A 22,106-nucleotide genomic window follows, 5' to 3' on the forward strand; every position below is an offset into this window, starting at 1 on the left:
GTCCTCCCAGAGCAGGAGATAAGGACAAAGGGTTTCCTGCCAGGGGCGGTGCCAGCACCGTCCCAGACAGGGTTTTGTGTATTGTAGGTAGGCAGGGCTTTAGAGGAAGGTGACTGCACGTGGCACCCCGGTGCTCACTGTGCATAGGCTGGCTGGAACCAGTCCCAGGGTCACTCCAGACCCTGTGCTGGGGAAAAGCCCGCCAAGGAAGTGGGTGTAACCACCCCCCTCCTAGTCCCACCCCTAGGGCAGGACTTAGTCGCGTGCCAGCCCCTTTTTACAGGATAAAGGTAGGAACTGGCCCCCTTCCAAATCAGATCATCTTTGAATCCTGAAACTACTTTCCACGAAAGGAACTCAAGACTTCTTCCTAAGATTTCTCCCTTGTGACTAAGGAGTAGTCACCCTGCATCCGCAGGCACCATCTTAAGAACACTGCGGTCTGCTGCAAGTCTCTCCTCCGGATCAAGACTTCCCAGCTCGACGAGAACCGGCTTCCCTGGCACCTTTGACCTCTACCTACATCATCAGTCACGCTGAGATTCGTGGGTGTGACGAGACCTCGAGGGACCGGCCATCTTCAAGACTGCACGACTTCTGCACAGCAAGCCCACCGAGTAATTTCCTGGTGAGTGCTTTGGGGTCCGAGAAGCCCCCACCCTGAGCAGCTCCAGCACCGAAGAGCAGCCCCCCAGCATCTCCACGATCGGCGTGGGGCCCTTCTGCTTTCTGCTGCTCACCGCGTTGTTTGGCTACTAGCCCGCTGGCTTGTGGCCTTCTGAACGACGCCCGACGACAACACTGCTGCTGGTCTGGTTGCTCCAGACTGGCCCTTGCTTCCCTCCATCGGAGAAGTACCCTGGACCCTCCTGGTCCGGCTAAGACGCCATTTTAGGTCCACCGCGTGGGCCTTGCATTTGCCAAGACTTGTTGCCCAATCCTGGGTCCAGCGACGTCGACAGCAAGAACCTTCGTGGGACAGCTCGCACCTCCATCCTGGTCGCCGACAACGCCTCCTGGTCCGAGAGACTGCAGAGCCCAGCAGCGCCCACTCACCTGACTGCGGTGACTTCGCCCGGTGCCATCCTGGTGCCCACTTAATCACTGGCTAGTGATTCAAGAACTTGGTCCCCTCTGCTTTCAGGTTTTCTTCTTCCTTGATCCAGGCTTGGATCCATCGAACTTTCCTTCACTGGTCGCCTGCCAGCAACTTCCTTCTTCCAGGCTCCTGGTCCGGCAACGAGATTCCCGACGTCTTTTCAGACCTATGCAGCTGCAGCCCCTGGGCTAGGTAACTTCGGCACTTCGGTGTCCCAGCATAGCCTCACTATCCTAGGGTCAGGATCCACTGTCGTTTTCTTCCTACCAGGTCGGGTTCGCCCGTGAACACTAACTTTGCCTTTACTAGCTTCCATAGACTTTGTCCCGCATCCCGCGTGAGAGTGCACACTCTGCACCCGAGTCCCCTAGGTCTCCTAGAAGTAATCTAACGATTCTATAGTCAAGTCCTAGCGAGTCCAAAGCCTATTAGTACTGTACTTACCTGCTAGTAATTTCGCATTCCACTTTTAAAGTATATGGTTTTTCGTGCCCCTCGGGCATTTGTGTATAACGTGCTAACTTAAGTATTTTCGTAAGAGTTTTGTTGTGTGCCTAGCACCCTGTCCTCATAAAGAGTACAGGGTTGTTGTGATTCTAATAAATACATTGTTTATTTTCATAACACTTGTGTGGTGTCCTTTCACTGGGTGTTCAAGGGGTAATGTGATGGTAAAACAGCTGGCTTAACACGCCCTCTAGAGTCTTAGCCTTAGACTGCTCGTATCCATGCTACTAGGATAGCTGGTCTATAAGGTTGACTTACAACCAATCATCAATAAGGGTTGTTTGGACTGATATATAGTGATCACTAGAATAGTGAACACTGCACATCAGGCCAACTTCTCACAGTGGTAAATACCGAATCGTTATTACCGAATCTGGTCATTTTCGGTAATACCGAGGTTTGCTACATAGCATTTTTGGGGATTGTTCCGATTCGTTATTTCCGATTAGGTAATATTTGTTTCGGTAATTTTGATTCGGAAAATAACGAATCGGTAATTTATTACCGATTCGTTAATAACGAATCCATTCGGTATTACGTACATCTCACATGGCTAATTACCGGTCGGTAACAACGAAAACTGGCCTTTTTCGGTGTTACCGACCGGTAATCGGCCACCTACATATGGCCCTAAGTCTGTTCCTATAAATTGACGAAAAATGTTAATGTTACCTGTACTTTAGTGCCAAATTCCCAAGCCTTTGCTGGGTCACTAGTGCCTTGGTCCTCCTGGGGCTCCCCAACATTTCTTCATCTGTTGCACTCATGCAGTCACCCCCACTTTTTCTGTGGCTTTAGAGCTGTGCATTACCAGCTCATCTGCCCCATGGCCAGGCACACTGCCACTACCTTTCCCACCAGGGAAGAAAGATGCTCTTTCATAGCTGTCGAGGGAGGCAACAGGCCTAGCAGGCCTAGCAGGTCCAAGTAAACAATGTCCACAGGTTGTCAGTGCACAGTGATCGTTATTAAACTACATACAGCTAACAGTGTGGCAAGGTCGAACACAGGAGCAAGAAGGGTCTTCAGTGATCGGTCCCAGCTCCATTTGACTCGTAAAGCTGTCTCCACAAGAACATTCCCAGCCTCAGCCAGATACTTGTAAATAATTCTTCACTTAGCTAGAAGGTCTATTAACACAAACCATACACAGAACACTGAGATACCAAACACATACATCCCTTCGCACAGAAAAGGCAATGCACCAAGCACTCACAATCAGTTCAGCACTGACTACCAATCCTGAATTTACCATTAATTTACTTGTCTCACTCCCCACACCACTCCCACAGAAAATACCTTGGACACTACACTACACCTACACATAATTTTTCCATGCACAACACACTGCTATGGTGTGGTTCAGGCTTCTAATGAAAAAATGCTTCAATTTCTTGTGTCAAGATGGGTCTAACACAGTGATGCCAAAAGAACGCCCAATAAAGTAATATCATTCATGCCCATTTGTTTCTGGTCCAGAGAGAACAGAAGGATATTCAGACAGAATATCGAGTTGGAAATGTCGACTTACACAAATATCGAGTTGGAAATATCATGACACAGAAATATCTACTGAAGAATATCGTGGTCAAGAATATCAAATTTGAGGTAAGAAATATTGTTTACAAATATATAGAAGTCATTAATATCGTTTGCACAAATATAGGGCCTGATGTATGACACTTTTTAGCATGCTCAAACGGGCCTTAGACCTGTTTGCTCAAGCTAAAAAGCATGGGCCCATCAACAAACAGTATTTTGTGAGTCGCAAATAAATTGCGACTCGCAAAATACTGTTTTGCGACTTGCTATTAGGAAGGGGCGTTCCCTTCTTAATAGCGACTGCAAAGCTATGTGCCAATGTTTTGCAACCGCAATTGCGGTTGCAAAACACTCGCAAATTACCACCTACTTCAAGTAGGTGGTAATGCATTCGCAAATGGGAAGGGTTCCCCAGGGAACCCCTTCCCCATTGCAAATGCATTCATTAAATTTTTGGAGGGCAGGCAGTGGTCCCAGGGACCACTGCCTGTCCTTAAAAAATGAAATTAAAACGTTTCATTTTTAAATTTTAAATGCAGCCCATTTTCCGGGCTGCATTAAAAAAAAAAAAGCTGCTTTATTTAAAAGCAGTCCCAGACATGGTGGTCTGCTGAGCCCAGCAGGCCACCATCCCTGGGAGCGCCTGTCATTCCTAATGGGCTCGCAAATTGCGAGAGGCTCATTAATATTCATGAGCCTCGCAATTTGTGACCCCTTTGGGAATCGCAAACAGTGTTAAACACACTGTTGTACATGCCAAATACCGCCTAGCAAATTGCAAGTCGCAAATGGGACTCAATTTGCGATGCGCTATTTGGCAGGTCGTACATCTGGCCCATAGTTGTTTAAAAAATCGATTTTTTAATTAGTGTTATGTATTTTAGTTTATATTTTAAATGTAAGTGATGTATGTTTTTTGTATAAGTATTGTTTATGTTTTTTAATATATGTGTTACAATTTTAGTAGTTACATTTTGCGTTTTTTAGTTCCGTAGCGGGTTGTAGGTTTATAGGGGAATAGGGTGAGAAGTCATTTAATTATAATAAATGTTTGATATTTTTTTATTTATTAATATTTATTTCTTTGAGATTTCATTCTGTTAAGTGTGGGAAGTAATTAATTTGTAATTCATTTTTAACTATTGATTGATTGTTAATTAATATTCATTAATTAATTGGTAATTGTAGTAATTGTGTAATTTTTTTGTAGGTGCATGTTGTGAGGTTTATAGGGGTAAAGGATGGGAAGTAATTTATTTTTAATTAATAATTAGTTGTTAATATTAAATCATTGATTGTAAATTAATTATGGAAATTGTTTAATTAATTTTAGGTGCGGGTTGTGGGGTTTATATGGGTAAAGGGTAGGAAGTAATCTATGTTTAACTAAATAATAATTAGTTGTTAATGAATATTGATTAATTAATTGAAAATTAAATTTAGAAATAGTAAAATTAAAATTAATTTTAGGTGTGGGTTGTGCGGTTTATAGGAGTTAAGGGTGTGAAGTAATTTATGTTCAATTAATTAATAATTAGTTGATCATTAATATTAATTAATGAATTGATATTTAATTTGGGTAATTGTTTAATTTTTGTGTGTTGGTTTTACTTTTTAGGGTTAAAGGGTGGGGAGTAAATTAATTTTTGTGAGTTTTCATTTGTTTTTTAATTAATAATATTTCTTTAATTGGGAATTAATTATGTTAGATGTGGTTGTGAATTGTGTGGTGTTATAGCGTAGGAAATAAAAGAAACTTTATGTAATAATTAATGTTTTTGTTTTTAAATAATTTCTAATTAAAAATATGTCCTTGAAAATTATTTTTTATTGTATTTAATATAATATTTGTAGGTATTTGTCATATGTATTTAACAGTATAATACATGTAATTCTTTTTTGAAAATATTTATGATATATGCACATTTTAATTTGTAACATATTTATATATATTTTTATTTATTTAGATTTTTTAATATTTTTGATTTTGTTTGTTTTTAATTCTGAACTGACTGGGGTGAGAATATTAATTGTTACCCCTCTGCAATCCAACACTTTCACTAGTGTTGAACTGATTGGAGTGGGAATAATAAATTGTATCCCGCCACTATCAAACACTTTTCCTACTGTTGCAGTCACTGGAGTGGGAATAGTCATTTTTACCCCTCCGCTATCCAACACTTTCCCTACCGTTGCACTTATTGGAGTGAGAATAGTACATTTTATCCTGCCACTATACAACACTTTCCCTACTGTTGCACTCACTGTAGTGGGAATACATCTGCATCCTTGAGGCATAGCACTTCTAGGAGTGCAGAATTATGATTCCTTTTGTGAACCATGCTCAGGGTGTTTACCGTGTGGCATTTTGTAGTATTACTGTTGTCAGCAGACATGATACATTATTATTTTTTTTAATATATTTTTTTATTTTAACAGTAAGACAAGAGCAGGCAATACAGATATCAGGTGTTTCGCAGTAAAATACAGAACAGGGCCAGGCGGGGGAAATATACAAACAATAATCACTGTAAGAAGTAAAAGGCCCATCACGGGTACACATAACGGAAATAGGAAATAAGCAATCTATTAAGCAATCAAAGCAATCCCACCCGCGTGACCTCGTCCACAATGTTACAGGATAATTAAGCCAGCGAAGACACCCGGACAATAAAGGATTCGTGAAAAATAAACAGCCCATCTCTCGTAGAAGGAAAAAGAAAAGACAAAAGGGGCCATAGAACAAAAGAAGGCAAAATAAAAAACCCCACCCCTAACCCCCCACCCTGCACCCCTGCAATGGCTACGGCCTAACCCCACTAGCAGCGTGCCTGTCGCCCAAGAACTACCCTAAAGGAAGGGAAAAGAGAAAGCGGAGGAGGAGAAAGCAAACACACTCCCGGTCTCCCGTACCCCCCGCCAACAGCGACCACCCCGAGACATGGAAAAATCAATATTTAGCAATTATACAAACCAGTCAGGGGAGGATAAACAACAACCCCCCAATTCTCGTCACAATATAGGCACAAACCCGGCATCGCTAAAAGCTATTTTATCGGAACCCAGCGATAAAGTTCAGCCCTGGCCAGTACGGTCCGTCATAAGAGTCTTTGCCACTCGAGCCGCCATTTTGAAGGAAAAGGCAAAGCGTCCACAAAAGTTCTTGTCAGCACAGGAGGATCGAATACAGGATAAAAGTTCATGGCTCGAACGAAGAAAGGTGTCCAAAAACAGCGAGTATCCCAAACCATCACCAAGGAACTCGTAGCCACGTAGAAGACCGTCTATAGATGCGTTAGGCGGCAGCAGGATCAGGCAAGAGACGCTAGCGAGAAGCACGGGCCGGCTTGTCGGTAAAAGGGGACCGTCAAGGTTCATGAACTCCGGGTTATGCACGGGGACCTCGACCTCTGATGTGCAATGCACCGCTGGTACCATCTCTAGCTGGAAACCAATCGAGGTGTCGTCCTCAGGTTCCAGGATACCGTCCACTTTCACCATCAGTGTCCGGAACACAGCGACTGTGTACGAATGGAGCGCCCCAATGGCGGCCACAACGGCCTGCAGCGATGGCGCGCCTTCCGTCCGCTCCATCCCATCTCAATAGGCGACAGAGCCGGACTTGAACCCCGGAGGCCGGCTGCTCCGGAGTCGCAGGCCACGCAAATCTGATATCAAGTAATGGGCGCTCCTCGTCTTACAGAACACACCTCCGCCGTCAGAGAGGGCCCCAGCCCGTCGACCCCGGGAGGGCAGCAAGGTCTCCGGGCACCGGACCCCCACCACAGCAGCTGGCGTGGCACGCTGGTGTGTCCTCGGTGTGGATCGTCACAAAAAGCCAACAATTCAGGCACTCTTCGGGAGACCGGGCTCAGTCCAGGTCTCACGGCCGATGTTGTTCAACTCTGACCCGGATAGTCTAGAAATCGAGGCCCCGGCTTCCACACGTTGTTAGGCCGAGAATGGAAACACGGCGTATCTTCGTCAGCCGATGAGGTAGAAATCTCGGGATTGCACCTTTAGAAGCAGTAGACCTTCATAAACAAGAAAATCAGGTGTAAGGTCAGGATTGAAGACAGGATAATTGAGCTGCTGGCGGAGGTCAGCGGAGCCGGGAGCTTACGCGGCCATCTTGATTCGTAGCGTAGCTCCTCCCCCATGATACATTATTTAATTCAGTGCTCTAATGCTGTGTAATCATACAAACAAAACCAGGTTACTCAATCCCTATTTTAGGTGCTTTCATTTCGTCTTTATTGGACATGTATTGATGACTGTCTAGTTTATAAAGCAACACTTCATGTAAAAAAACCTGAGGTTTGACTGTTCTTATTGCTTTCCCTCTATCCGTCCCTGAAGAATCTATTTCAGAGGAGGACAGAGTTTCCCTGGTTTCTTTCCAATATAACCCACATAAGGGGAGCAAAACACTATACATAGCATTGCAAAGAGAAAGGAAAAGTGCTGTACAGAGAAAATATTTACAAAATCATTGGTCAAGAGTGAATTATACCAGTGATATCTTAGAGAAGGTCCAAATAATTAGACATTTGTAAATGTTAACATAGTCGTAAGGCTCTATCTCATGGAGGTACGTATAAGTCCTGGAGACATATTTCCATTGAATTGACAGAGGTTTGTGAATGATAGAAGTATTTTTAGGAATGAATGAGTTAATTAAGTAGATAGGTTTTAGGATTATTTTTGAAAATCTATAAAAAAGAAATATAGTTTTTTACAAACCTAGGGGCTCATTACGATATCGGGCAGAAAGCCTCCTCCCGACAGTCGGAATTTCCTCGACCACGTCTGAGCCCTTCGACCGACTCGGTCGGTTCACATTTTGACCGCCCGATTGTGATGTTCACAGTCGGAAAGCAAACCACAGGGACTTTCCAAATCGGTTCTGAGCGACTCGTGGAGTATTCTTGTCAGTCGGAACCGCATCGTACACCCCTATGGACAACGTTTCCACCCTCAGGATTACGATGTCGATTTCCAGCAGCCTTTCTATGTTGGCCTGTCCGACACGAAAAGGCTGTCGGAAAGTGACTTTGGGGGCCCCCGGCAGGGTCCCCTAGGCCCCGCGACATACAGTTGATTGCCGAAGGCGTGCCTAAGAAAGCCCCCTATAAAACCCTGCACTATGTGGCAGGCTCCGTGGGGTGCCTGCAACAGGGTGCAGGGTTTTCCGCAAACACCCTATTTCCCCATAGGAGCCTGTGTTTTGGATGGTTGTCGGGCGGAACACGAGCTCCCATAGGGAACAATGGGACTTCGACGAATAGTGTTCGTTGCATCATAATCCTATTGTCAGAACCACTGACAGCAAGTCGGTCGTTTCCAATTCCGGGTCGGTGCCAGTCGGAGGCTTGTCGCTTGTCGCCTCACATCGTAATGAACTTAGTCTTTCAGGTTCAAACTATCCGTTCTGGTACTACAGACTTTCTTCTGGTACAAGTGTTTGTGTAAATTGGAAAGTACCTCGTTTTCTACCCGATACTTCTTTAAAAAGATGTCATCCCCAATTTATTTTTTCGTTTTTTTCATTTCAATAGATCTATGTCTGAGTTGCTAGTTTCCAGTGACCTTTTCCATACTTCATATAAGAAGTTTTATAGATCCATTTGATGAACCTCTAAGCCTGTTTTCCTGAGTTTTCAGTAACTTTGTTATTACTACGTTTATTGCAATTTTGTTCATCAAAAATCATGAACAGTGCTCCATTTTTTAGTTTTAGATTAAAATAGGTGGTTGAGGCAGAACCCCCAACTCCTAACACACTGCCCGTTCCCCTCACTTTAACCATTACCTGTAATGTGCAGAGCAATGATAATGGGTAACTGAAAAAAGTTGCACACAGTGTGATGTTTCATGTGTCTACCACACTAGAGGATTTCAAGGGGTTCACTCTATAAGGATGTCATTCCCCTGCTTGTTAGTTCTTCAATTGTCATGATCTTATCCATGCCTTGCAGCCTTTCCTGAATCACCAGGGCCTCCCTCTATCATCAGTGTGTTACTGGGTCTACTTTGTTGATGATCAGGTCCATGTTTAGAAATGTTTTAGTACATCTTCTTAATTTTCGGACTTCAACTAGATCCCAGAGCAGTGTTTTCCAACCCGGGAACTCTAGAGTTCATCAGACCATTGTCAAGAATTTGTGGAATAATAAAGAAACAGTATTAGGCATTTTTACACAGTGTACCCCCAGTTATAACACCCCAGTTCTCCAGCTTAAAGCATTGGCTGGCATATAGAAACATTTACAATACAGAGCTGAATTCGATGGCGATCGCCTTACGAGGGTACTGCCTACTGACCACCATGCATGGACTCAAATTTAGCCTCACCTACCGTTCTAGAACAATGAGATCCTGCTCGACAATACCTGATGAGATATGTATTCAGAGGTTACTGTACTCAATGGCAAGATGTATAAGTCATGGATCTTAAGCTACACTCGCAGTAGATACCACTGGACGGTTATTTTTTGGGAAAATGCCAATAAAAATGATGTATAATAAAAAAACAGTATTTGGTATTTTTGAAATACTGCAAAAAATTCCAAACACCCCTTGAAATGTCGCTGGAATTTTTGCCTGGCAACTGGCAATACTGGAATAACCTCCTTGCATCTTCAATGAGCCATATGTATATACCTATACCTGTATCCAGTAATTCACAAACCATAGGAACTACTCTAAATTGCATTTTTCGCAGAGCATTGTTGTGAATGAACTCTGCCTTCCCCTAAGACTGATGTTATGCCTAGTTATTACTATGGTGGCCAAAGCTAGTGCAGCAGGCTTTGGAATCTCAAAACTGTTGTCGAGCTGGATTATACGCACTCTTGTTCTGCCACCTACAGAGACCGAAAGTCCTTATTAAACAGACGCATTAGTTCATTGTCTTGTCTAGATGTGCTAATATGCATGTTTCTGATTCCCACTGATCACATCTTTCATATACGTGCTCTAGTTTTAACTAGAGTGCAGCAACAGCACACGTTTGAGGTGTTCTGGCTCCAACCAAGAAAACATGTCTGTCTGCTGGAAAGTATGTTGCAGCTTCTTGGAGTTAGGTCAGCACTGTGGAGAAGTGTGGCTCAGGGGTTAGAGGCAGCAGACCTGGAAGCTGAGATCGGTCCTGGACCAGGGTTCAATTCCCCGCCTCGGCGGGTCTTGGGCTAAAAATTCCACGGACTCGATAATTCTCGCCCCGGTGCCTCCTCGACTCACGGGTTCACACTCTGCGACTCTGGGCAATAGCTTGCTTAATCTCCACAACGGCCCCTCGCGGCGGGATGCCTGACTTTCACCTTGTGGATACCCTGCTATCTCACAGGGGAATACCAGGAAGGGTTCCCTAAGCAAGCGCCGGGAAACCCACTGCGGGTAGCTGTGCGCTATATAAGCTCAACTACATTTACATTTACTGTATCAAAAAACTTCTTTTTTAAACCAGTTTTACTTGTTTTCACTGCGATACATAATGTACAATACTGTGGTAGGTGACAATATTCATGTGCAGAAAGCGTTTATGCATAAACAGTATGTTTAAACAAGTGAACAGTAACATTGTAAACCTTCAGATCACAACACTGAGAGTCATGCCACATTTGGATCAGGCCATCCATCCAGTCAACTCTACAATATGCGAGCCTCTACACCACCCTTTTTTGATTTACTATATTGTACGGTGTGCTAAACTGTGTATGCCCGCCCCCACCACACACAACCATACACAGGATTCCGCTTCCCAGTGGATAGGACCCCGGTTCATGGGAGGGCGACCCGTAGACCACCCAGGTAAGGGAACCAGTAGGGCAGCGGGCAGTCCCGCATGAGGGAGGGAAGCAGAGAGACCTCCCCTAACTACTCTCCCAGGGAATTCCCTGAATGTTTGGAGATCATTTAATAGACAATGCCAACAGGTGACTATGGTGATCTACGTAGACCCTGGACTTCACTCCGCAGTGCGAACGATTCGGCTTTGCCTTTAGCGGTCGCACTGCGCACTGATGACTCATGGTAAGTAGAGTGTGTGCCTTTCAATTCATTGCTATGGAAGGCCGTGCTATAAGGAGATCCAGGTCAAGAAATCAGTTGGTTGCCACATGTGTTGCTTTACATTTGAATGTACCCAATAACACCCCTTTAATTGTGAGAAACTCCTCGCAGCCTGTCACCTCCAGCATTGCTCATGCAAGTCCCTGTCAGAGGTTCCTGGCCACCGGGCAGCTACAGAACATGTACTCTATATTTGCATGCGGTGTACAGCACCGGGGGCAGAGAGAAGATCCAAACATTCTATGCAAATTTGCAGGGGTGAGGTAGGCCGTGTGAAGAATATTGTGTTGTATGTCTTGGAATTTTGCATTCTGGGACACTTCCTCGGATAGTGCAAGGCCTTTACCCACTCTTTGGGTGTTAAGTCTCGGCCTATATCCCATTCCCAGCATTGAGGTGTCGCCTATAAATAGTCAAATGTGATATGTGTATGCTAATGTCCATTCAAACCAAGTAATGAGTCTCCATCCTTTACCCATGATGTGAAGGGTGTTTACGAGAGGATGTTGCTCTGCTTCTGAGTCTGTGATACCCCACAACCATCCCAATTCAGCCAATACCCTGCCATGGGCTAGGAAATGTTCCGCCAGTAGCTCATACTCCTCCTGTAATGGGACAAAGGGATAAGCGCACCATCCTGAAGCAGGTCGCCTAGCGTCCCCACCCCGGACTCAGTCCATGTCGTTACAAGTGTCCCGTCCACCTGAGTGTCTCACAAAATGGGTCAATGATGTTCAGTCTGATTTCTGCAGAGTAAAGGGTGATTGATGGCATAGGTTGTAATCTCCTATGTATGCTATGCGCAGCAAGTTGGTGACCCCTCAGTGGAATCGTGCCTGTGGGAGCAGCACACCGCAAACCAGTGTTTGCACCAAGGTCACACTCCGCAGACCGAGTTCTTCTGTCGGACGCTCTACCAACCATCTCGCAGGCCACTGCAGTTCGCTGCCAGATAGTAATTCTCAACGTTGGGTGTTACCAACCTCCCCTTGTCGACGGGCAGCTGTAGCTTGCTCAGTGCCTCTAATCTCCTCCCCTGTTACATATGAAGGTTCCCAGCCAAAAGGTGGACCATGGGATATACATTGGAAGATTATGAAGGAAGTACAGGAGACGGGGAGCATCACCATTTTAGATCATGATATTCTGCCTTGAACCGTGAGAGGTAAGGTCGTCCAAAAAGTCATCTCAGGGCAAGGGGTTTATGGCCCTAGTAAGGTTCCCATCAATCAGATGTAATGTATCGTGGTACATACGGATTCCCAAATAGCAGAACGTACCAGGCTCATATTTCAATAAGTGGGTTTTTACCGTTAGTTCTTGTAGGGAACAACCCGCTCGGAGTGAGAAAGTGCATGACTTGGACCAGTTCACCCCTAGTCCACAGGCCTTGCATAACTGCTTGAGAGTCTCCGCGGTCCCAGTGATCCCCGATCCCCTCCTGAATGTCTCAGATATAGATGAGTAAATCAGGTGCATAAAGTTAGATTGTGTGCACACCCTCAGCCAGGGAGATTCCCCACTCCTGCCACATTAATGAAGACTTGGGCTAACAGTTCCATCGCGAGGGGGAATAAGAGCAGCAAAAGGGGATAGCCTTGGTGGGTTCTTCTGCTTACTGCAAACGGGGACGAGATAAGGTGACTAATTTTCCCTCGAGCCTGGGGTCAGTGTATAAGAGCCAGATAAGTTGCTGCAGTCAGCCGGTGATACCAGCCATGTCCAAGACCACAAAAAGGTAGCCCCAGTCCACTGTGTCAAACACCTTTTCTAGATCTAATATTGGGCAAGCCACGTATGGTGCTAGCTCCATTACTCTGTGTATGCGTCGGATTTAGAGGGTGTAGATCTATCAGGGATGAAACTGTTTTGGTCTGGGTGCAGCAGGCACGGCATGGGTTCTAACAGATGGACCACTATGATCTTACTGAGTATTTTATAATTCGTTCCCAACATAGATAACGGGCAATAAGAAGTAACTTCCAGTGGGTCCCTCTCAGCCTTGGGCAAGGAAACTAATAATGATTCGCGAAGAGTCTGCAGGAGGCAACCCTCCGTAAGCGCGGCCTGGTACAGTTCGAGCAGTTTGGGGGCTGTTAGTGACTCAAAGGCCTTGTAGAACTTGACAGGCAATCCGTCGAGGCCCGAAGTCTTCTGCGTGGCAGCACCCTGTGGATAGCTTACGGGCCGGGACCTGATGGGCACGTTCGATCAGAAAGTGAGGCGACAACTTCACAGACGCCACTGTTTTCAGCAGCCAGTCCTCAAAGAATTGCGTGGGGTTGGACCCATCCTCCCCTTCCGGGAAGCCCGCTATACAGAGGTTGTTGCAGCGGGATCACCCCTTGGAGTCCTCCATCCTGCCTTCCAGTTCCTGGACTTTAGTGGTAAGCGATCGGACGTTGCCTTCTAAGTCTCTGAGGTGTGTTATAGCATTTTCTGCATTGTCGACTCTGGTCTTGAGATTTTTTTGGTCTTCCCTGAGCAGCCCTTCGTTTACAGCAACTGAATCAACCCAGCCGCAAAGCTCCTGTCGTGAGTCTGAAATTGCTTCCCGTATCTTGTCTAATTTCTTCTCTATGGGGGATTTCTGGGAGTCTTCTTGACTGGGTGCAGTGCCCAGGCCATCCTTGGTCTTAACACTTCGGTGCCCCAAGGGCTGGGGGCCCGCACCCCTTTTTCTAACCATGAGGCACGTGGACCCACGACCTCCTTGGGGGCATGGTGTCAAGCCCACGTCGGGGTAAGGAGGACCCCTCCACTAAAAGGGGTCATTCACGTCGATGTACAGTGCCCTGTGAGACCTGCCATGCCCCCAGTGAACCCCGGAGAGGCAGGTGTATGGGCGGCATGTGCAGTCTCTAGTAGGACCCTCTCGTCTGTAAGCTATCCTTGTCGACTGTGCGCCTCACATATCTTTAATAGCGATGACGCTGCCTCTTCGAGTACACAGGCAAGTGGCGAAGGCCCTCAGCCATGCCTGGACCTGCCTCACCCCTCTCTCACCCATACAGCAGGCTACAAGGGGGGCACGAGCAGTCCGGTCTCTCCCACCAAGTAGAGCACTCCCCCATTCTCGTCAATTCTTGGGGAGAGAGAGAGCAGCGGAACAGACAGGCAGAGGTATCAGCGGTGTCCCAGCTACCGAACAGTCCTGCACCAGCAAAAAGCCCTCCACTCTGCGTGGTGGGCCCTGCAGTTGAAATAGAATCCTCTGTGGGTGTTCAAGTGCTTGTCCCCGGGGGGACATGGCAGGGTAGCAGGGTCCCACTAGGACAGCACCTCTGGGCGTCGTCACTCTGTGCCACCCCCAACTACCGAGCTGGCCTCTGAATTCACCTGGCATCTATCACGGCTGTCCTTGTTGAGGGCAAGCGGGGGAAACTCCCTCTTCAGACACCTCCCATGGTGCTCCTGACCCTCTAAACAGAGTCTACGTGTGGCAGTGCCTCAATGGTATGGAGGAGGCAGGCCAATTCTCGCTATATGGGTGTCTTTGCTGTGGCCCGAGAGATGTAGTCCCTAGCTATGCACCTCTCACTTCCCAAGCCCAGGGGGCTGCTTCACAGCTGACCTTCTTGCTGTGTAGTAGGGCTGTGTAACGTGGCTTCTCACCTGACCCCCCATGGAGTCCAGGGCCCCCAGCTCAGAGTCTCAGAGTCCCAGTACCACACGCGGCCTGCATCAGGGCCAAAGCTGGCCGTCGGGCTCTCAGGTGGGGTCTGATAGATAAGCCGGTCTTCCTCTTGCAGCTGCCAGAATTGCTTATTTCACTCCAGCCCGCTCACGCTGGTCAACAGACTCCAAGTAGGCCCAGGCCTTAGACCTCAATCTCAACCCAATCCCGGCCGGCCTGTGCACCAGACCACCAACAGAGTGCTGTCGCTGCTCTCCGCCCCGCCGGTGGCCCACCCTCATTCCAGCGAGGGAGCAACAGCAATGTATGCCTTAAAGAGATGTCCAGTGTCAGGCTCCACTGCATTCAGTGTGTGGCCACCCCGTTGCACCAAGCCTCAGGACACCGCCATCTCATAAAAGCATCAGGAGGCATCGCAATGCCCTCATGTACTGGTCCGCATCACCAGCAGCCTGCAGTGCCACGGATTGTGGTGATTGTACTTGGAGCGTGGGTCGGGGATGCAGAGCTTCACAAACTTGCACCCGTCATCTTCCCGGGCATGCCACGTCCCCCTCCATCAAATACATTAATAAAAATACAGCAAGTAAATATAACTTGAAACTTCTTTCATCATCCAGCTTTATTTTGGTGATATTTTTCTACCAAAAATGGGCTACATCATGCTTCAAAAACACCTTATTCAGAATGACTTTCATAGGCTGACATACAAATGTACTTAAAATAACTACTGTAATTCAGCAGACTAAAAATAAATTAATCCACTACATCGCATGCACCCAGTTTTCAAGCGAACTGCCCAAAAAAGAAGCAGGTGGTAGGCGGGTCATACACCACTGTAGCCTTCCAGCCTTGGCTGCAGTATCCAGAGTATGTTACTATTGGTCATAACATTCCAATTACGAGACCACTTTCCAGGCCTGCCTTTATGTTTAGACATTATACCTACCTTAGATGTTCCTTACAATCGTGTTCATTAAAACTGTGTGGACCACAAATGAGCAAGTATTGCATACCAGATGTGCTAAAATTCAGTGCTTTTTAGGATGATTAGGGATGGTGTTTGAATAGGATAGAACATAGCAAAGTAACCCGACAAGTAGAAAAGGAAAGATGAGTTTCCAATTACTTCATTGCAGACAGCCTCCTGCAGCCCTTTTGTAAGGGGGTTTACCTTAATTCATTGCTCAAGAAGTTTCAACATATTAGTATCTATGATTCCAAGCAACTTCCCAGCATGATATGATCTGTAGGCAGTGTCACTTTACCCCTGAGCCTGACATCTCTTTAATATGTTCTGTTGTTACACCTGAGTTGTTGGGGAGTGGTCAGTTTCAAAGTTAATGTGTTTTGAAAGACAGGCAGAAGGTTCTGGCAGTGGCTAAAGCCCAACAGTTTTCATGGATCACACCACATACACTAATATTTGGAAGAGCAGTGAGAGATAAATATATTATTTAAAATGGCCTACCTAAGGAATTAACACATTGAAATACCAATATACTTCAGTCTCCCGGCAGTGGCAGTGGATTATGGAGAATTGGGCATCCTCCAAAAGAGTTGGGGTAACACAGTTCACCAACCTCAACCCCTTGCAATTGAAAAATTATGCAACATGGACTGTATTCAACCATATCCCTTAAGAAGAAGTCCTTAAACTACTCACTAGCATGAAACTGACATTGCACACTTCAACCCCCTTCCTGCGCTGCTTGTAAAACATTTCAGTCACATCATCTCTCCTTCCTATAAGAACTAAAATCATGAACTCTTCCCTATTGAGCAGCTTCATGCCAGCCCCCCTCAAAACTCAGTCACGTCAAGCCCCTAACCAAAAAAAAACAAACGCAACCAAAATGACCTTAACAACTACAGACTGATAACTAACCTCCCACTCTTTGCCAAAACCATTGAAAAATGTGTGCTTGTGCAATTCAACAACCACATTGAAATATACAACTTGCACCACAGTTTCTAATCGGAGACTGCACTGCTGAACATCATAGACGACCTACACAGGTCTCTGGATGATGACCATGCCTGCCTGCTAATACTCCTGGACCTCTCGGCTGCCTTTGATAGTCAACCATGATATCTTCCTAAAAGACCCTTTGGCAGCGTGCCGGCATAAATGGAACGGTCCTTTGGTGGTTTGCCTCTTTCCTGAACCAGCGCTCACAGCTAACCAAACTAAACAACTCGACATCAAAAGCAAGGTTAGACACACAAGGAGTCCCCCCAAGGGTCATTCCTGTCTCCTGCCCTATTCAAACTCTATATAGAACCCCATGCAAAGATCCTAAATCAAGCCAAAACTGCCAATAATCTGTCTGCACACCAAACCCTACATGAAAATCTCATTAATCAAAGACATCCAACAGTTGAACAGCACTCTCTCCGTGCTTCAGTCCTGGCTGATCAGCAACCATCTCAAGCTCAAGCCCAAGAAAAAAGAACGCCTTTTCTTCCAACCCCCAAATAATCCTCTCCTGTAGATATTTGGCTTGACAGCCTCACTTAATTAAACTGAAACTATCCATATCCAACTCAGTTAAATCCCTGGGGATTTCACTTGACAGACATCTGAACATGAAAGAGCATATCAATGCCTCCACTAAAAGTGCATTCTACACAGTGAAACACCTTAAAAAAGTCCTAAAGACTTTGGTGCAATTCTTAGTCCTCCTCAAGCTAGGCTATGGTAACACAATGATTACGAGTGCTCCCTAAACCCACCTAGACCCTTGGAAAACCACACTCCATGCCGCGGCAACACTGCTGTCAGTGGAGAGTCGCTTCAAACATACCACTCCCACTCTCAAGAAACTTTTACCACGCAGTGCTGTTACAACGCAAGTATTACAACGAAAACCTTTACAACGCATTACACTGGGGGGCGCTCTAGGATAGGGAATAGTTTTAATTTACTATCCAACACCTTCCCTAGTGTCCACGGGGACTGGAGTTGGAATAGTAAATTAAACTATTCACTATCCAGCACCCCCAAGTGTAATTCGTTGTAAAGGTTTGCGTTGTAATACTTGCGTTGTAACAGCATGCGTGGTAAAAGCATGCGTTGTAACGTCATACATCCGGCAAGAGCTATACTCAAAACTGCCTGCATAACCCACAAAGCTCACTACAAGGAAAAACAGACTACCTCACAAATAAACGTTAGCGGCTCAAAATAGACCACTTTGATGTTTAACAGTTTACTCCTGATACCGCCAAAATTTAAGAAAGAGAAACTTTGCACCCGTTCCTTATCTGGGAATGCAATTAGAAACTAAAACGCGCTAACTCATGATTTAAGTGGCAATCAATTGTTCCCTCAATTCAAGAAGAAACTGTAAATTCTTCTCTTCAAAAAATACCTAAACCATCACCCATAAACCATATGACTGGTCTGTTGACACCCACAGCACCCTCTAAATAAATCTAAGGTGGGTGGCCAAGATGGCGGATGGAGAAGGGATCTTTCCTTGTCTCTCTGTCCCCGCCGTGTGGAGCCATAAAAACACTATAATCACCCAGCAGACAGCCCAGCAAGGGTTCTGGAGGTCGTGGGGGGGGGGGGGGCACCTCATGAAGAGCCGGTGTGATCGACACGCTTACCTCCTGCCTTGCCCTGAGACAGCCAACAGAAAGTGGATCAGAAGCGGCAATATAGCCACCAGGCATCGGCTCTGAGCCCTGGAGTTGAGGCCTTGCAAGAGATATCCACGGAGCCCTGAGTTGGCTGCACCGTGGAATGCTAGAACACACCTTTCCTACAGCTGCAAGTGAGGTAAGCCCGGCTACAAGCGGCATGGTGGAGCATTGCGAGCCCTTTGGTGGTCGTGCTGCACGGGCAGTGGGCTACCCTTTGTTGCCGGAGGCACAGCCCTGCACTGCTGCATAACCCAGTCCCAGCAACATAGAACTTGGACCCCAAGTGGAGGACTACAAGAGTGGGAGTGTACTGGGGGCCTCTTCAGTTAAGCCGAGATCCGGGCTGGGCCTGGATGTGTGAGGTTACTTACTCTCCAGCCGGTCCCAGGGCCTAGATGGCAGTGGTCCCGGGCCTTTCAACTCCAGGCTATTTCAGTGACAATCTCCGCTCAACCCCGGGCCTACAACGTGTCAACTTCTGACTATGGCTTTCCAGTGGACTGATTAGACCCTAACTCCCGGAACCTTCTGGAGAAGGGATTTTCACTATTACGGGCAGAGACCTTTGGGAACTCCTCTTAGTGGGAGCTGACAATGCCAAGCACCAGGCACTTATAGACACCGGCACTAACCTATCAATGACCCCACACTGCTGCCTCGGGGGAGGCACATAAGCCTGTGCTACTCATGCCTCTACTGCGGATCTCCCTCTGGGGTCTCCATGCCAGCCTAGTGAGTCCTAACTAGGCTAACAGGCTGCTTCATAACCTTGATTTAACTACTGGGGGTCACTGACTCAGAGGTCTCCACAGGCCATACCCCTTGCACTCGCTGCATCACAAACAATAGTGGCGGAACACCCCAGGCACCTAACTCCAAAGCAAACTGGGCTCACCTGCACGGTCTCCGGCTACTTACCTCAAAATCTGAGAGGCAGTGGGTAAACGATAGGCATTGTGTACAAACATTTAAAAGTAAGGACAAGACCACCAGAAGAGCCTGTTTGAGACACTTATCCACACGGCTCCTGGTAGATAAGGGTGCCTAGGGTACTGGCTGCTGCCCATCACTATCACCTACACTAACAGCTATGCTTTTTGGACTCCCAAAGTCCTAGCAGCTGAGCAGAAACAGATCTGGGAGACAACACACTGAGTTCAAGAGAAAGGGTTGTGGCCCAGACAAAAAAAGACTGCACCTTAAAAGACCTGCTGACCAAACCAGCAAATGCCTCAGCTGAAGACTGCCCGTCGACGTCAAGCTCCGGCCATCTCCAAGACCATGACATCATGGAGGAGCAAGTTACATGCTCCTTCCTCGAAACTTTGTAGAACGACCATCGGGCATTCAAGTAAGACCTCTCCAGTAACATTAAGGAGATACAAAGAGACCTGGATGGTTGCAGCTCAGGAAGAACATAGAAACAACTGTGAGGAGGAAATGGAGCTTTTGCAGCAGGAAATCATCCATCTATGAAACTAACAGATTGATTTCTAGGCCCACGCTGAAGATTTGGAAAATTGATCAAGACGGACCAACATTCGCATTAAAGATGTGCCATTGAAAGCAGAAGGTTCAGACATCGCTCCCTACGATAAAGCTATTTTCCTCTTAATCCTGGAAGACCCTTCAGAGTTTATCATTAGAATAGACAGAGTTTGCAGGGTATAATTACTAAGAGCGGGGACGACCTCCTAGCCGATATCCTCGTGTGCATTCATGCCTTTCAGCTGAAAGAAACTATCTTACGCAAAGCCTATGAGAAACAGCCAGTGCGATTCAACGAACATTCACAGATGCTATATCAGGATCTGGCAGCAATCACACTGCTGAAACACCATGCCTTTCGCCCTGCTACCTCTCATCTACAGAGCATGGGGATCAGTAACTTCTGGGGCCACCCTTTCCGCCTTATCTTCCGCTTGGATAGCAAATTGCATCAGATTAGATCCTTGGAGTAAATCCTGGGCATCGATGTCTCCACCACTCAAGATCAACCTATGAACTTCCAAACTCTCTAAACCAATCAACGACTCCACTGGCAAAGAAGCAAAACGTCTTCTGGTAACACACGGCCTGATCCACTGACAATTGCACTTGAACAACAGGTGGTGCTGGAATCGCTGCCCAGAGAACTGGCCAAAACAGAGATCCCATGAGACTACGGGCCACACCACAAGGAACATCAGCTTTACGATGGCAGGGTGGGCTGGGGGTCGGGGAGAGGATATGAGGCCACAGAATAGACCCACTCTCTTCGAGCACTAGGGGGCCCGTAAGTTAACCTATTGGTATTGGACTTGAGGCTCCTCATCATAACAAATTGTTGTTTTTTACATTTCTACCAGGGAAAAGTACTCACTATCGATACTGATACATCTTGGATCAGACATGTTTTCATGGGGACTGGGAGGGCGGCAGGTCTCCCACAACCTGGACTGTGCCCATTATTACACTTCTCTTATATCGTACACCAATATTGCCCAGACATCTATCCGAATCCTCACATGGAATGTAAAGGGCCTTAACAAAGTGGTCAAGCAGAAAGCAGTACTATCCTATGTGCAGAAAACAAAAATACACATCTGCATGCTCTGGGAGACACACCTCTTATTGACCGGATGCCATCTACTCCGGTCACGAACATTCCTGCATTAATTCTTTTCCTCGGCCTCTACTAAAAAAGTAGATGTGGCCTTACTAGTAGTGAACTCCTTCAAAGGTAGAATAGGGTCTAAAGTAGCATAAATAAAAGGTAGTCTCCTAGCTTACTACGTGACCATTGGGGACTGCTCCTTCGTAGTTGGCGCTCTTTATGCCCCCAATTAGGGACAGGAAACCTTCATGCGAAGAGCTGTGACAGAGGTCATGTCTACACCAGAGCAGAGGGTTCTTCTGGCAGGTGACCTCAACTTAGTTTTCAATAGTGACATAGATAGAACTGCACATAGACATGGCCAAGCAGGGAGACAGTCTCAGGGGGAGAGGGATGGGGGTCATCAGTGGTTACAGGACTTGGGACTGCAGAATATATTGGGGCATCCTCACACACACGCACTAGAATATTAATTTTCTCACACGCTCATAAGACATATGCTCGGCTAGATTACTTCCTAGGAATGAAAGATATAAGTACACTGACGGCCACGGCCAAGATAGAGCCCCCTGCCTTTTCAGACCATGTGGCGGTCTCATACTTTGGAGCTCCCTACGATGGAATGTTGCACCCCATCATGGCAAACTAGATGTGGAGAGATCCACTGCACATTGCTTGCATCAAGGAGGACTCTAATATGATCCACCCCGCAGCACCCAACAGCCACTACTATACGAACAACACTCTAGACATCTCTATCAGTCATAAGGGGAGAGCTGATGCTCTTTCAACTGCGGATAACAAAATTTGCAAGGAGAAGACAGATCGCCTATCTTGCCAGGTTGAAGAGTTAGAAAGGATCCATCAACAAACAGGGGCCCAAGAGTTTTCTGCCAATTAAAGGCTGCCCACTCGCAGCGAGCATAGACTTGGATAGGGCAGACGACGCTGCACCCCGACTCTTATTATGTAGGGGGGATAGATGCGGGCCCCTCCTGGCA

At 46.5% G+C, this 22,106-nt stretch overlaps 1 protein-coding gene across 1 annotated transcript in view; it reads left to right on the forward strand.

The window, feature by feature from the left end:
• Positions 1-22,106, forward strand: part of LOC144783148 (uncharacterized) — a 126,870-nt gene that overhangs the window by 100,440 nt on the left and 4,324 nt on the right. Inside the window, exon 3 of the mRNA XM_078662279.1 lies at positions 3,086-3,214. Within this exon, the coding sequence (XP_078518405.1) occupies positions 3,086-3,214 (129 nt within the window). The remainder of the gene's footprint in view (positions 1-3,085; positions 3,215-22,106) is intronic.

This window comes from Lissotriton helveticus, chromosome 9 (genome assembly GCF_964261635.1).
Source record: "Lissotriton helveticus chromosome 9, aLisHel1.1, whole genome shotgun sequence".
Classification (NCBI taxonomy): Eukaryota; Metazoa; Chordata; class Amphibia; order Caudata; family Salamandridae; genus Lissotriton; species Lissotriton helveticus.